Below are 13,650 nucleotides of genomic sequence, written 5' to 3'. Positions count from 1 at the left end.
GATTAGTCACAGGCCAATATTAAAATCTGATAACTTCATAAATCAGAACTGAGGACGTGTCAGAAAGATTGCTTAGCATGGCTATGCTTCATGCACATGACCTGACTTCCAGGCTTCTGCTGCATCCACAACTATGACTGCCACACCAGTCAGCCCCAAGCTGGCCAGCACAGCTTCCATTGCCACACCCATCAGCCTCAGGCACAACTATCACTACTACCCCACTCAGTCACAGGCTGGTCTCCAACCCAGTACATAAGTTTACATGTACATAAAAAATGTATACATACATAAGTAGCTCATTGTGCAACACTAAAGTTGAGCTATTAACTTCACATGTTTGAAAAGAAAAAAAAGAGTTGACACATATGCCTTCCTCTTAGAGAAGCTGAATTTGGACACTTAACCTCCTGGCCTTCTTGTGGTTAGAGATGCAGCTGTTTGTCTTTCGAATACAGAAGGACTTCATTGTAATTTTTTTTAAAAGCCAAGCAATGAACCAGGAACTTCAATGCAGCTGTTTCTTGCTAGCAGAAGACTGACATTCAGAAAAAACATTGGGGCGTCCTCCTTTACTATCCTAAACCCATTGCAACACTTGGCAAAGGCCTACCAAGAATGGTACATGGAATTAACTAAATTTAGGATTGATTCACACATGAATGTAGTACAGTGCACTCTGTTGTCTGATGAACCTGACCTTTTAAATGCATGCTCCACACAGGTTTTTGGCAACGTAACTGATTTATTTGCAAGCCTATTTACAATTTACTGGCAGAGCTCCTAATCCAGGTTTTAAGTGTTCAAGGGAAGGTGGGGAGGCTGGCTTGTCCTTGAATGGGACAGTATGCATTCTCTGTGCCAGTCAGCAGGTCAGTCAATCTTTATTGCTTCAGCCATGAGTCACAACAGAGAACAAAACAAATAAAATAAAAATAATTACAACAAAACAAAATATTCACAATAATAGTAAAATCTAAATTAGGACAGTTCCATACCATACATTTAAAGCACATGACTTCCCCCAAAGAATCCTGGCACCTGTGGTTTTGCCCTCATGGAGCCAAAAATTCCCAGCGCCCTTAACAAATGACCCTTCCCATGATTCTCTGGGGGAAGTCATGTGCTTTAAATGCACGTTGGATGTGCTTTAAATGTGTGGTGTAGACCTACCCTCTTTCCTACTGCTGAGAAGGTAGAAAATTAGCAGCAACTTCTGAAGCTGCCAAGGTGAATCGTGCCACTGGTAATAGGGTCACCCTATTGCGAAAAGCCAGGAGAAAAATCAGTTTTCTGCTATTCACCCTCAAGCACCTGAACATAACACATACAACATGCAAGATTTCATCTTCCAATAATATGCAAGTTTGGCTCTTGATGGTTCAGCTACCAGTGAATTCCTAGCCTGTTGTTTTTCCTATGTTCCCTGACCTTCTCCCACCTTGTTGTGGTGCTGTTCCAATCCAGATCTCCCCCTTGTACTTTCCTGCTGCCAAATCATAATGTTCTCATGAACAGGGCTCTTCAACTTTGGGTTTCCAGATATTGTTGGACTGCAACTCCCATCATCCCTGATCACTGGCTAAGCTGGCTGAGGCTGCTCTTTGAACTTCCAGTTTTTGGATCTTTAAAGGGCAGCATTGGGCTGTTTGCAATAGCGCTGTCAAACAGCTCCACCCTGCACACTGAAGTCCTGACAATCGGGGCTTCACAGCACAGTGTCATCTGACAGCTGTAGTGCCATCAGGTGTTTGATAGATGGACAGTCCCGCCCATATGTCACAGCTGACCCGGCAGGAGTGGGGAAGGTACAGTTCTGGCCCACCAGCCAGGAAAGTTTCCCCACCTGTGAGTTTGCGGCAAAAACTGTAACTGAGTGACAGAGCGCTTGTTTCACATGTGTATAATCCCAGGTCCAATCCCTGGCACCTTTACTTTAAAAAGGATCTGGTTATAGGTGATGTAAGGCCAACTGTCTGAGACTCTGGGGAGTCTCTGTTAGTCAGTGTAAGCAAGCAATTCTAGGCAGACAAATAGTCTGACCTGGCATAAGGTGGCTCCGATATTTCCTGTCCAGCTCCGTCACTGAAAGCCCAGGCGACCTCTGTGGCACAGAGCACCTTCCACCAGATGTGGCTTCTTCTGGGCAGAAATTTCCTTGCCACAGTGAGCTATGCTCTGGTAATCTCCAGACCTGACTGCTGCAATGTGGGGCTGCCTTTGAAGATATCCTGGAAGTTGCAGTCAGGGCAGACCAAAGCTTCAAGGTTATAAATTGTGAGAGCTTCCCGAGGGATAAGCATGTTAGTATATTGTGGCTTCTTAAAGACTAGCAGATTTATTATGGCATATGCTTTCATAAAGTACAGTATACTTCATCCAGTGCATCAAAGATATTTCCTGAGTTACAGGTATATAGACGCATGGCTAAAAGCAGGGGGAGGGGGAATTGTAAGTGAGATCAGAAGGAAATGAAATGCAGGAAGTACAGAAGATAATTATAGCGGCCATTCACCAAAAAAAACAAAAGCCCACAGTTGTTGTTAACACAAGACATACTAGGCCTTGACACAGCAAACATTTCTTGTCAGTGGTCCATTTCCAAGGCCAGTTGGAAGGGCTGGCTCTTACCTCATCTTGTGACCTGCATGCTTCCAGACTGTCACTACTTCTGAGTGGAATTAAATCACATAATAATAAATTCAGGTTGCACAATGAAAGTGGATTTCGTGCTCTTGTGTAACAAATCCGCTTCTCCCCACCAAAACCAGACTTTTTGTGAAGATAAAATACACTGCAACACATGGGATAGCAATTGCTTGATGCAATGTCATATAACCACTCTGCAAACAAATCAGAATAAATGCTCAATCAATAGTCTAGAGACAGATCCACACCATACATTTAAAGCACATCCAACACACTTTTAAAGCATTTGTATTCTAGGAACTTCTTCCCTTCACAGAGCTACAAGCTCCCAGCACCCTTAACAAAGTACAGTTCCTATGATACTTTGGGGGAAGTCATGTGCCTTAAATGTATGTTAGATGAGCTTTAAATGTATGGTGTGGATCTGCTCAACATCATCTCACCACCCCATAAACTTTGTGCAAACAAATCAGGATGAATGTTCAATTAACAGATTGTCTGGGACCAACCTTAGGTACCTAAAGAATCTCAACCCATTCCTAACTTAAACTCAGGATTATGCATGTAAAAAATGAGAGGGAAAGAAATGTTAATATTTATACACTGAATACTTAACATTTACCTGTATGTATTAACTTAGTTTTCTAAAGGCATATGACTGAAATGTCTTATGACATCTCTAAGCCAAAATTTCAGTTACTAGGCCATGCAGCGTTATCTCTGCTGTTGTCTTCAAAACTGCTTTTGGAAGCACTTTAAAAAGTCATCAGGGGATCTGATCTCTCTCTTTCAATTCTTTCCACTACATTTTGCAAAGTTTTTCTCATATTGCCTGCCTTCCCACTCACTTTTTACTTTGACATGTTTGCATGTAAGGGCTGTTTTCCTACATGCCAATTGGTACTTGGGTGCTCATACCCGAAAACAAAAATGCAATGCACATTCCTTCAGATGTGAAGGGTGCACACTTGTAACAATTGTCATCTTTCCCCTTTAATATTAATATTAATATATGCAAGCAGAGTCCTACTCCTGTTACACTTACTGCTGATGTACATTTTAACAGGGCAAGCTTTACATATCTGACATCACATGCCAAAAACATAGATACTTTGTCCTTGGAAACTGGCAACAAAACTGGCAACTGGCACCTAAGAAACAACCCTCAGACTCTTTGCCCTCCGCGCGAACTCTCCCAAAATGACCATGAATTGGGTCAAGTGGGTTCTTTATTTGACCATGCAAAAACTGAACATCATTGCTGTGATTCCTGGTAACACTAAGTTCAGTTGCTGGAGCTGTAGTCCAACTAGCCAGCCCAAGAAAAAAAAGGAACTCTGGAATTTTGTTAAGCTTAAAAAGAAACTGAAACATATGTTTCCAAATCTGGACATTACCCATCTCTGCTTGCTTAGCAAAGTTGTGTCGCTAAATAAATAGCACACTAACAGTTCAGTCTGCATGCCTTCTCAGAAAAAAAGCTCAACTGAACTCAATGGAACAGTCGCAGGTAAGTGTGCATATGGGATTTTCCCTAAATTACAAAATAATTTTCCCTTTCAGCTATCCAAATAAATAGCACCTTGGTCAGCAACTAGTTTTGTCAGAGGGCTACACTGAAAAGGGTATGGTCTCCCAACCATGGCAAATTGCTGTACCCCTCTTTACAGCTGGCAGTAGAAAGGCCCATGTGCAAGGAGCCAGATTTTGGGTAGGGATCACCAAACACATTTAACAAAAGGTTCAGTTGAGGCAATTTTTATGTTTGTTGACTTTAAAATAAGAAAGGCTCTTGTTACCTGTGCATGAAGTACAGGGTGGCGGGGAGGGGGGATATCACCTACCTTATGTGATGCCCCCTTTTGACACTGTCTTAGAAGGCTACAGGGGTCCATGATTTAACCCCGCCTCCAAAATATACCTCTGTTGAAGGGCCCCATAGCCTGGGTCACCCAACCAAGACTCTTCCTGGCCAAGGAGGGAGGTCTGGCCTCCAGGTCTGCACTGCACAGTTCACTCAGGCCATCTACCCAGATCCTCCCATGTCCAGTGCTTGGATTTCAGGGGATGATTGACAGCTGCCTGAAGACCAAAGAGCAGCAGCTATTCTTATTGGAGAGACACTTTGAAGAGTAAAACACCCCTACTACAATTCCTTAAAGTGGAAAGCTAGCAAGTTCCAGGGCCCAAATACCATTCCTTTCTGCACCTTTCTTAGCTCTGCGCCTGGCAACTAGGAGACTAGATGATAACTCCTGGGGGTCTTGGGTCAATGGCCACCAACTGGTGATCCTTATCCTAAGAAGCTCAGACCATCCCTTTCCCCCTGGCTCAAGATGACTCTGGCTCCAATTGTGACTGCAGAAAGCTGGATGTGATCTTCACATCCTGGAGAACCCTATTACTGCTATTCTACACTTGTTTTTCAACAAAGAATCACCTTTTGTGATATCATAGAGAACTATGCCTCCTCCTCCATTTTAAATGTCCAGCCATGCCCTCCTGTAATGACTGACCCACCCAGTAAAGACATTTCGATGCCTCCACTTCACAAGGTTATCTGAGGTCTCCATTTTTGGTCTGAGTAATCATAGGGGAGGGGAAAAAATTGCTCCATGTCAGCATTTCCTGCAGGACAGACTTCTGTCCTAAAAGAAAGCATGGTTGCAATAAATATTTGGCTTTGGGCACTGTTTTATCAAGAGGCAAATAAATTGGCAGAAGTTCGGAGAGGAGCAACAGAAGTGATCAGGCAGCTGCTTGGGCTGAGATAGAAGAGAAGATTAAACAGCTGGATACTTCCAAAGGGTAACCACTTCCAGAGGGGTAAACTTTTTGTCCTGTTGCTGTAAAAGCAGCAAAGAGTCTTGCGGCACCTTTAATACTTAAAACAGATTTATTATGGCATAAGCTTATTGTGGACTAGACTCCACTTCACCAGGTGCATGAAGTCCACAAAAGCTGACTATGACATAATCAATCTGTTAGTCTTTAAGGTGTCATACGACTCTTGGTTGCTTTTTCTTCAAAGGTTGGCACCAAAGGGCCATGAGAACTAATGAGTTATTTCTACCTAAAAGTCTTGGACAGAAGACGGCATGAGGTGTCATTTTGTCCCAATAAAATTCTGAGTGACTCTTTGAAGATGCTCCACATCTCTTCACACAGTTTAGGTACCATGAGAATTCAAACAGTAAATTTGTTTTAACAACGCTTCATTCATTCATTAATTGATTCACTCATTCATTCGATCTATTTGCATCCTACTTCTCAACTTGGATCAACTGGCCAGAAAACAAACCCAACCCAATGGGACGTGTAGTCCAACAATAGCTGGAGGGCACCAGATTATATATCCATGTTTGTATGTATGTAAATATATTACATTTTTGAGCCCCTGATAACATTGCACTCAGGAAAGCTGTCTCTATAACCTCTCAGTAACATAACAGGGAGGAAATTCTACAAAAGGCAACTAAAAAGATTCTAATGCAGTCAATACAATCTCTAGGCCAGGGGTGGGGAATCTTTTTCAGCCTGAGGGCCGCATTCCCTTTTGGGCAAACTTCCAAGGGCCACTTGCCGGTGATGGGCAGGGCTAGAGGCAAAAATTGGTAGAGCAATGAATCTAAATTTTACTTTTGCACAGTAGGTTAATTTCCTCCCACACACATACACTCTCACTGTCCTCCAACCAGACAAGCAGGAGCCACTATCAGGGTTCAAGGGCACAGTCCAGCTAGGCAAACACACTCAGGGTATGAAGTAGGACCAGTGAGGGGTGTAGCCTGGGGACAAGGAGTGTGGCCTGGAGAGAGTTTTGAGGGCCAGACAGAGAGGACTGGAGGGCCACATTTGCCCCTGGGCCTGAGGTGCCCTACCCCAGCTCAAGATTAATATGCTTAAACTCTGGTACTGTTCGTGTCCTGCTTGCAGGCTTCCCATGGACATCTGGTTGGCCACTGTGAGAAAAGGTTACTAGAGAAGGGCCCTTTGCGTTCTTCCATAGTGTGTCTCCCCCAACAGCATATATCAGAGGCTTACTACTTTTTTTTAATACCCTCATAAGATGGGGAACCTGTAGCCCACCAGATATTGTTGTACTACATCTCTTCCATCAGCCTCAGCTAGCATGGCCTATGATGAAGGCCTATGGGAGGTGAAGTCCAGCAAGATCTGGAGGGCGCCGCAGGTTTCCCATTCCTGCTATAAGCCTTCACTCTGGGTATCCTCCTCTCTGGTATCCTCATAAACCTCTTTGTAGGGGAAACATAGGGAATGTATTTCTGTACAGAAAGGAGTGTGTACAGAAAACAGTGTGATGATCAGTGTACAGGTAAAGGCTACCGACCTGAAACATTTGTATTAGATGTATTATTGATTTTATCTTCTTCTTTTAATTATGAGTTTATGTATTTTAATTGGTTTGTGTATGTTTAGTCATGTTTTATCTATAACTGAACCTGTACACCCCTTGGAGATTTTTAAGCACATTGTTTAACTGAAACAAACAAATAATCCCTACAGCAGCATCTAATGTTGTTTGCCTTTGTTTGTCAGAATGTAACCCCAGGAAGGCTTAAAGAATGGGTGAGGAAGCTATGGCCCTCCAGATGTTGCTGCTCCATCAGCCCCCCACCCCTGTTAGCATGGCCAATGGTCAGAGATGATCAGAGTTGTAGGCCAGCAACATCTGCAGCAAGGCCACAAGTTCCCCACTTAAAGCATGGATCATTGTTATGAAGGGTCAGTGGCCCTGCAGCAGCTTGATGGCCCTGGGGAAATTTGCAACGACAATGCAAGAAGAGCCCTGCTAGATCAAGCAAAGGCACAACTAGTCCAGTATTCTCTTCTCACAGTGGCCAGCCCGGTGCCCCAATGGGAAGCCCACGAGCAGGACCTGAGAATCCCAGCAACTAGTATTCAGAGGATACCCATTTTCCTGCTCTCTCCCTCCACATTTAGTAATTAAACACCAGTGCCAGTAGAAAATGTGTCTTTCAAGGATGTGTATTTTGTTAGTGGGCAGGCATGCAATACCTTCTTTGTGTCCATTTTTCTTCCACACATTTCCCCCCATTCACAATATTCACGGTACGCTACATGTTGTATAGGAAATCATCAAACCCATGTTTCTCTGATAACATCAGCGTGGGGGCTTTTGCAGGGGAAAAATCAGGGTTTAAAAGTGGGTGGAGCAACAAATGTAAATGTTATGTTTGTCCTATAGGCTGGTTTCTATAAACACCGGCACACTCCTTGCTATCATCCTTCCAGATAAGTAAGAGGCATTATCAGGGTTCAGGGACGCATTCCAGAAAGGACAAAAACACTCAAGGACCGGGTATGAAATAGGGCTGATGAGGGGTGTTGAAATGGGGAGAGGGGGTGTGGCTGAGGAGGAGGCTTGTCCTGGGCCCCCAGATTTGGCCTCTGGGCCTGAAGTTCCCTAACCCTGATCTATCCCTTTGTTAGGAGCACACAGTCCTGAACAATAAGCTCCACAGACACTGTGTAAGGCAGCATTTGCTTTTGTTTGCTCCTCAACCTGCCATCCAATCCATTTATGAGAATGGGCAAGCCAGGTAGTGACCACATGAAGATCCCCCACACACACATGCACACGGTGCAGTCTGTGATTTTCTTTCTCCTGCTAAGAGCTGCCGCCTTCGCAACTGGGCCTCGTGCCCACCCCCCTCCTTCAGGGACAAAGCAGGATCCAAAGCCCTGGAGCCCACCAGGAAACGCAGCACAAAGAAAAAAGTAAACATCCTTCTCCCTTTGTCCAGTTTCCTTTCGATGATGTTGATCCCCAAAGAATTTGCTAAACCGTAGGAAGCTACTTTGTCACCTAAAGCCGCTCAGTTTCTCGCCCCAGCAAAAAGATAAAAACCCACCCACTGATGCCCCTGGAACAGAAGAAGCTGCCTTGTACCGAGTCAGAGCCTTGTTCCATCAAGCTCAGCATTGTCCACACAGACTGGCATCAGCTCTCCAGGACTGCAGACAGGGGACATCCCCAGCCCTACCTGGAGATGCCAGGGACTGAACCTGGGACCTTCTGCATGCAGAGCAGGTGCTCTGCCACTGACCAAGCGACGGCCCTTCCATAAACAAGGCAGCAGTCAGGAAACGGGGCCGGTCGCAGCAGACTCGCTGCCTCCGGTTGTGCTAAGCTTTCCGAGTATCTCACAGGCCAAGCCTTAGCCTGAGAAAATTAGAGATGAAGCAATGTGAACAATCGGCCGTGGTTTAGGTTGCAGTCCCGTAATCATGCACACTTTAGCAAGATTAACAGTGTGGCCCTGTTATGTCCACTCAAAAGTTCCATTGAGTTCAGTGGGGCTTCCTCTAGACAAATTAACACACAATTGCAGCTTAAGGGTTACCTGGACGCAAGTCCTCATGAACTCAGTGGGGTATGCTTCTGAGCAGACACGTACAGGATTGCACGTGCTAAACCTGGTGAGGCTACGTAGTAAGTATAGACAGGGCTGTACACTAAATGACATTTCTAAAAAGCTGAGCAGTTGGGAAATTTATCCCCATGCAGTAACACAGGGATGGGGAACTTCTGTCCCAAGACTGAATGCAGGCCTTCAAGTCTCTCAGTCTGGCCCTTGGGATTCCCCCAGGCCACACCTTCTTTCCAGCCTCACCCTCTACTGGCCCTGCTTCACACCCTCCTTCAGTGTTTTTGCCTACATGGAGTGTGTCCTTGACCTCCGATAATACCTCCCTTGCTTCCATGAAGGGTGGATAAAGGGGTGTGTGAATGTTGTGCAGAAACTGGCATAATGGATTGTTGCACGCCACTCCAACCTCCGAGCGGTGAGGTTTCCAGGGGTGCCTGCGCTTGCCCAAGGTCTGGTTTCCTTTGGGAAGAAGGTCAGAGGAGACTGCGGTGTCTTTATGAAAGATGGTTTATTTATTTACACACATTCCAACCTGAGCTTAGGATGGAGGGGTTCAAGGCATCAGCAGTCCAATATCCAGCTTTCCCATCAGTGTTACAGGAGGCATCCTAAAGCCATGGTGCAGAGAGACAGCCTCTTTACCTGCCTCCAGTTCCCAGCCATTCTCCAACACACACTCCACACACTCAAATACAAAACCTCTCCTAGCCGCCAGGAGGAGCGGTGAAGGCTCTCCTGAAGAGTTTCAATGACAAAAGGATCTTCCTGGCCCATTCACCAGTTGCTGGGCACCTGATAGACCCATTAACAACCTGGCCTCTATTAGCTTAACAAAAGAAACTCATCTGACCAGCAAAGCAAGCCCCTCACCCCAAGGCACAGGATTCCAAATCAGAGGCTGGAAGGGGACTCTCATGGATCATCCATTCCAACCCCCAAACTCACAACAGTATAAAGGTAAAATTTACATTCATTGCTCTACCAGCTTTTGCCTCTGGCCCTGTCACCACTGGCAGGTGGCCCCCAGAATGTTGCCCAGAAGGGAATGTGGCCCTTGGTTTGAAAACATTTCCCCACCCCTGCAGTAAGCAGAATGGGGACTAGATGGCATGCACTCATATCAGCCATGTACAGGCACATAGGCTCAGGGGAGACCGAATTAGCTCCTTGAATGCAAAGTGGGGGAGGGCTGGAAAAGTATTTTAAAGCTTTCCTGCTGCACATGCATTGAAACCCATCTTTCTTGCACATGTATCACTCCATTTTAAAGTAGCAATAATAATATCTCGAAAGCCAATCTGGCTTTCAGGTTCATTTAGTACTTAGACTAATCTGTTCAGAACAACAGGGCAAGAGCCACATTGAAGGAAATGAGCCACTCATAGAGTATCCCAATGAGAGAGGTGAGTGTGCCAACTGTTCTCCAGACACATGCGCATGTTGGTACACAGGTATATGTGTCAGGATTAGCTCTTCTTTGGGTATGCATGCCAGTTTCTCTTCCCGGTGATTTCACCAGACCAATCATCAGCACAATGCTGTGGAGGTGACATACTTTTCAACACAATACAGGACAATACAGGCTATTAAGGGTGGTACTTTCTAGCTGTTTTATTCTACAACAGCTCATTGACAGAATAATAGAGCATTAGTGGTGGATTTATACTGGACCATCTGCACATCAATGCACTTTATCAGTTCTGCAATCCTTCCCAAATGTTACCGTATTATTGCTGTCTGAATGAATGGGCAATCTTTCACTCCAGCAAAAAACAGCGAACATTTATGGTATGAAAGGTTACAGGATTTCAGCAGGAAGCCCCAACTGGAAACTGCGTATGTCCACCCCAAAACTTTTGTAGACACAAACAGTATTGAAAGTGAGATCGTGTATAACTACTATATCATCACAAGCACAAATAATCATGAATGTACAATAAAAGAGACATCTGGAGAGACCCTAAGTGGTTACATGCACACTGCAGTAAATTGTCACTTGCTAAATGGTCATCTGAATTCAACCAATACAGTACAGGCACAGTTAGGAGGACTGAAATAAATCTGGGGGTAAATTCTCAAGCAAAGTTTCAGTCATATTTATTAATAAATAAATCAGAATTCATGTTTGCCTAATTCACATTCCCACCCTAATATTTCTGAACATTTACACTGTTGGGATCATTTAGAGTTTTTAGACTGAAAATAAAAGATATGAAGTACTGGCTTTTCCATTTTAATCAATAATATTTAACTAACCAACAATATTTGATTTTTTATAAAACCCTCAAATGTTCAAAAATTGAAATGTGTAAATTTTCAAAATGTAAGTTATAAAATACTGGGATTTTTAAAGTGTTGATTAACATGGATCAGAAATATTTAGTTTACCAACAATATTTTATTTTTTTAAAAGCTCAATTTTTCCCAAAAGAATTTTTCAAATTTTCAAAATTACAATCCAAATTCAGATCCCCCCCATCAGTTTTGAAGTTCTGCAAAATTGTATTTCTGTTCTAACACAAGTAACACATATCCAGTCCACAGCAGCAGATCTGGCCAAATCAGCCAATGCAGATGCAACTTTATTGTTCTCATCAAACCATTACTTCTTTTCTCTCTGCAATGTAAATAGGCATGCTTTTTTTTTTACACAGCAGTGCTTCTAAGCAACCTACAAATTCATTCCATTCACGAACCCCCTTGCGCTTCCTTAGTCTCCCTGTTTTGTCTCACAGTCTGAAACCCTTCCACCAAACAGATCAAAAGAACGTAATTTATCATCCACCCAGAGCCCAGTGAATAGATCTGGCTATATCAAGAGCAATAAATAGCTACGAGGAACTCTTAAAGAAAGCAGGTAACAAAAGTGAGCAACCAACACCTCTGAGAAAGTGTTCCGCAACAGCTGCTGAAACTAAATCTCTTAGGCTGCAGTCATATACCCGGTTTCTTGAGAGCAAGTCTCACTGAACTCAGTGAGACTTGCTTTTGAGTAGTAGACATGTATAGGATTGTACTATAAGGTTGCAATCCTAGCCACACTTACTTGCCCCATTGAACACCGCTGGACTTACTTCTGAGTAAACCTGCACAGGTTCAGGGTGCATACTGACCATCCTTAGAAGTTAACTTCCAACCTTCACCAAGTCTCAAGTTCTCTACTGAAAGGCTCCTCCGCTGTTAGTATTTTTACTTAGGATTGCACCTTGTCTTGAGAAAGATAACCCCACTGCAACTTCATTCCAGCTCACATTCGGGTTGTGCAAGGTGGGGGGGGGGGTGACATTACCAAAACAGGCTGGTGTTCCAATGAAATAGAATGAGATGATACACTCTAGCAGAGATTGGCTCACTAAAGCAGAGATGGGGAACCTGCAGGCCCTTCAGCGGTTACTGGACTCCAGCTCCCATCAGCCCCAGCCAACATGGCCAACGGTCAGAGATGATAGGAGCTGGAGTCTGGCAACATCTGGAAAGCCACAGGCTAGACATCCCTGCATTAGAGGGACGGATCCTTTCACATGGAACCTTTCTATCAGGTAAAATTGGCAAACCATCCAACGCTTCAAGCAGCTGTTATAAAGCCAAGCATTTAGCTATATTTCCATATGACCTGGTGGTAGCATTCTGTGTAACGCAGAACTCTGCAGAATGGAAAAGCCGACAGAACAAACAGTTATGCAGCTTAAGATAGTTTCGTGCCCTGCCAGTTTTATCAGTCCTGGAGATTAAAATCACTATTAACTTTCTTTAAAGTTAACACACCAATAAATCCAGAGTTTGTCTTTCACTGCGGAGGCATGAATCTGAAGGTAGCTATGGGATTCCCAGGCCGGCCTGTCACAGGAAGCAGGCCACTGAGTTCGGCCTGCTCTTTCTCCCTCACCACGTTTATGAGAGAGCATAATGTCAGGCCATGCTTAGCTAGCTGCTTCCACCGCCAACCCCCCTGTGTGCATCTGTCCGTCGACTGTGAGAAGCCAGGAAGCCACAAATAGACGCGCAGAAAACACAAGGGCAGCTAGCTACCCAAACACTCACTACCTATTCCCATTTTCTTCTCTGAGGCAAATAAAGGAACCTGTGTAATCCACAACTCACCCCTGTGAAGTCCATGCATCCAGGGGGCCTTCAGTAAAATCCTTGAAGACAATGCCTCATAGTTTGAAGACACTTCTTTTTTTCTTCTCTCTCTCTCTCTTGCCTTTTAAGAAGGAGGCCCTTTTCGTAAACCACAAGATTTACTGAGGTTCACTGAGAGAGAGAGGCAGGCAGGCAGGCAGAAGGGGAGGGGCTGGGAAAAAGAAAGACCCAGAGGCCGTATAGAATGACAATGGAAGGAAGTGCTTTATCAGGCTTAGAAAGGCTAGCCAGCCAACCCTATCCTGGGAACAAGGGGCGGAGGGGTTGGGGCTTAACCAGGGAGAGAGAGAGAGAGAGAGAGATGTTCTGCAGAAGAAAGAAAAGTCAGCCAAGCTGCTGTGGTCCCCTCCCTTGGCAGCAGATGTTCTCTCCAAAGGACCATGTCACACAACACAAAAGACAGAGTGCATTTGTGATGATTTTTTAATAAAATGAAATAAAA

At 44.4% G+C, this 13,650-nt stretch overlaps 1 protein-coding gene across 2 annotated transcripts in view; it reads right to left on the bottom strand.

The window, feature by feature from the left end:
- Positions 1-13,413, bottom strand: part of HDAC7 (histone deacetylase 7) — a 225,268-nt gene extending 211,855 nt beyond the window's left edge. For both annotated transcript variants that reach the window (XM_061614534.1, XM_061614536.1), the window contains exon 1: positions 13,167-13,413. In XM_061614534.1, the coding sequence (XP_061470518.1) occupies positions 13,167-13,185 (19 nt within the window). In that variant the 5' untranslated portion in view covers positions 13,186-13,413. The remainder of the gene's footprint in view (positions 1-13,166) is intronic.
- Positions 13,414-13,650: the final 237 nt, after the last annotated feature.

This window comes from Rhineura floridana, chromosome 3, assembly GCF_030035675.1.
Source record: "Rhineura floridana isolate rRhiFlo1 chromosome 3, rRhiFlo1.hap2, whole genome shotgun sequence".
Lineage (NCBI taxonomy): Eukaryota > Metazoa > Chordata > Lepidosauria > Squamata > Rhineuridae > Rhineura > Rhineura floridana.
Note: the sequence above shows the minus strand (reverse complement) of the source record. Positions and strands in the feature narration are given on the sequence as shown.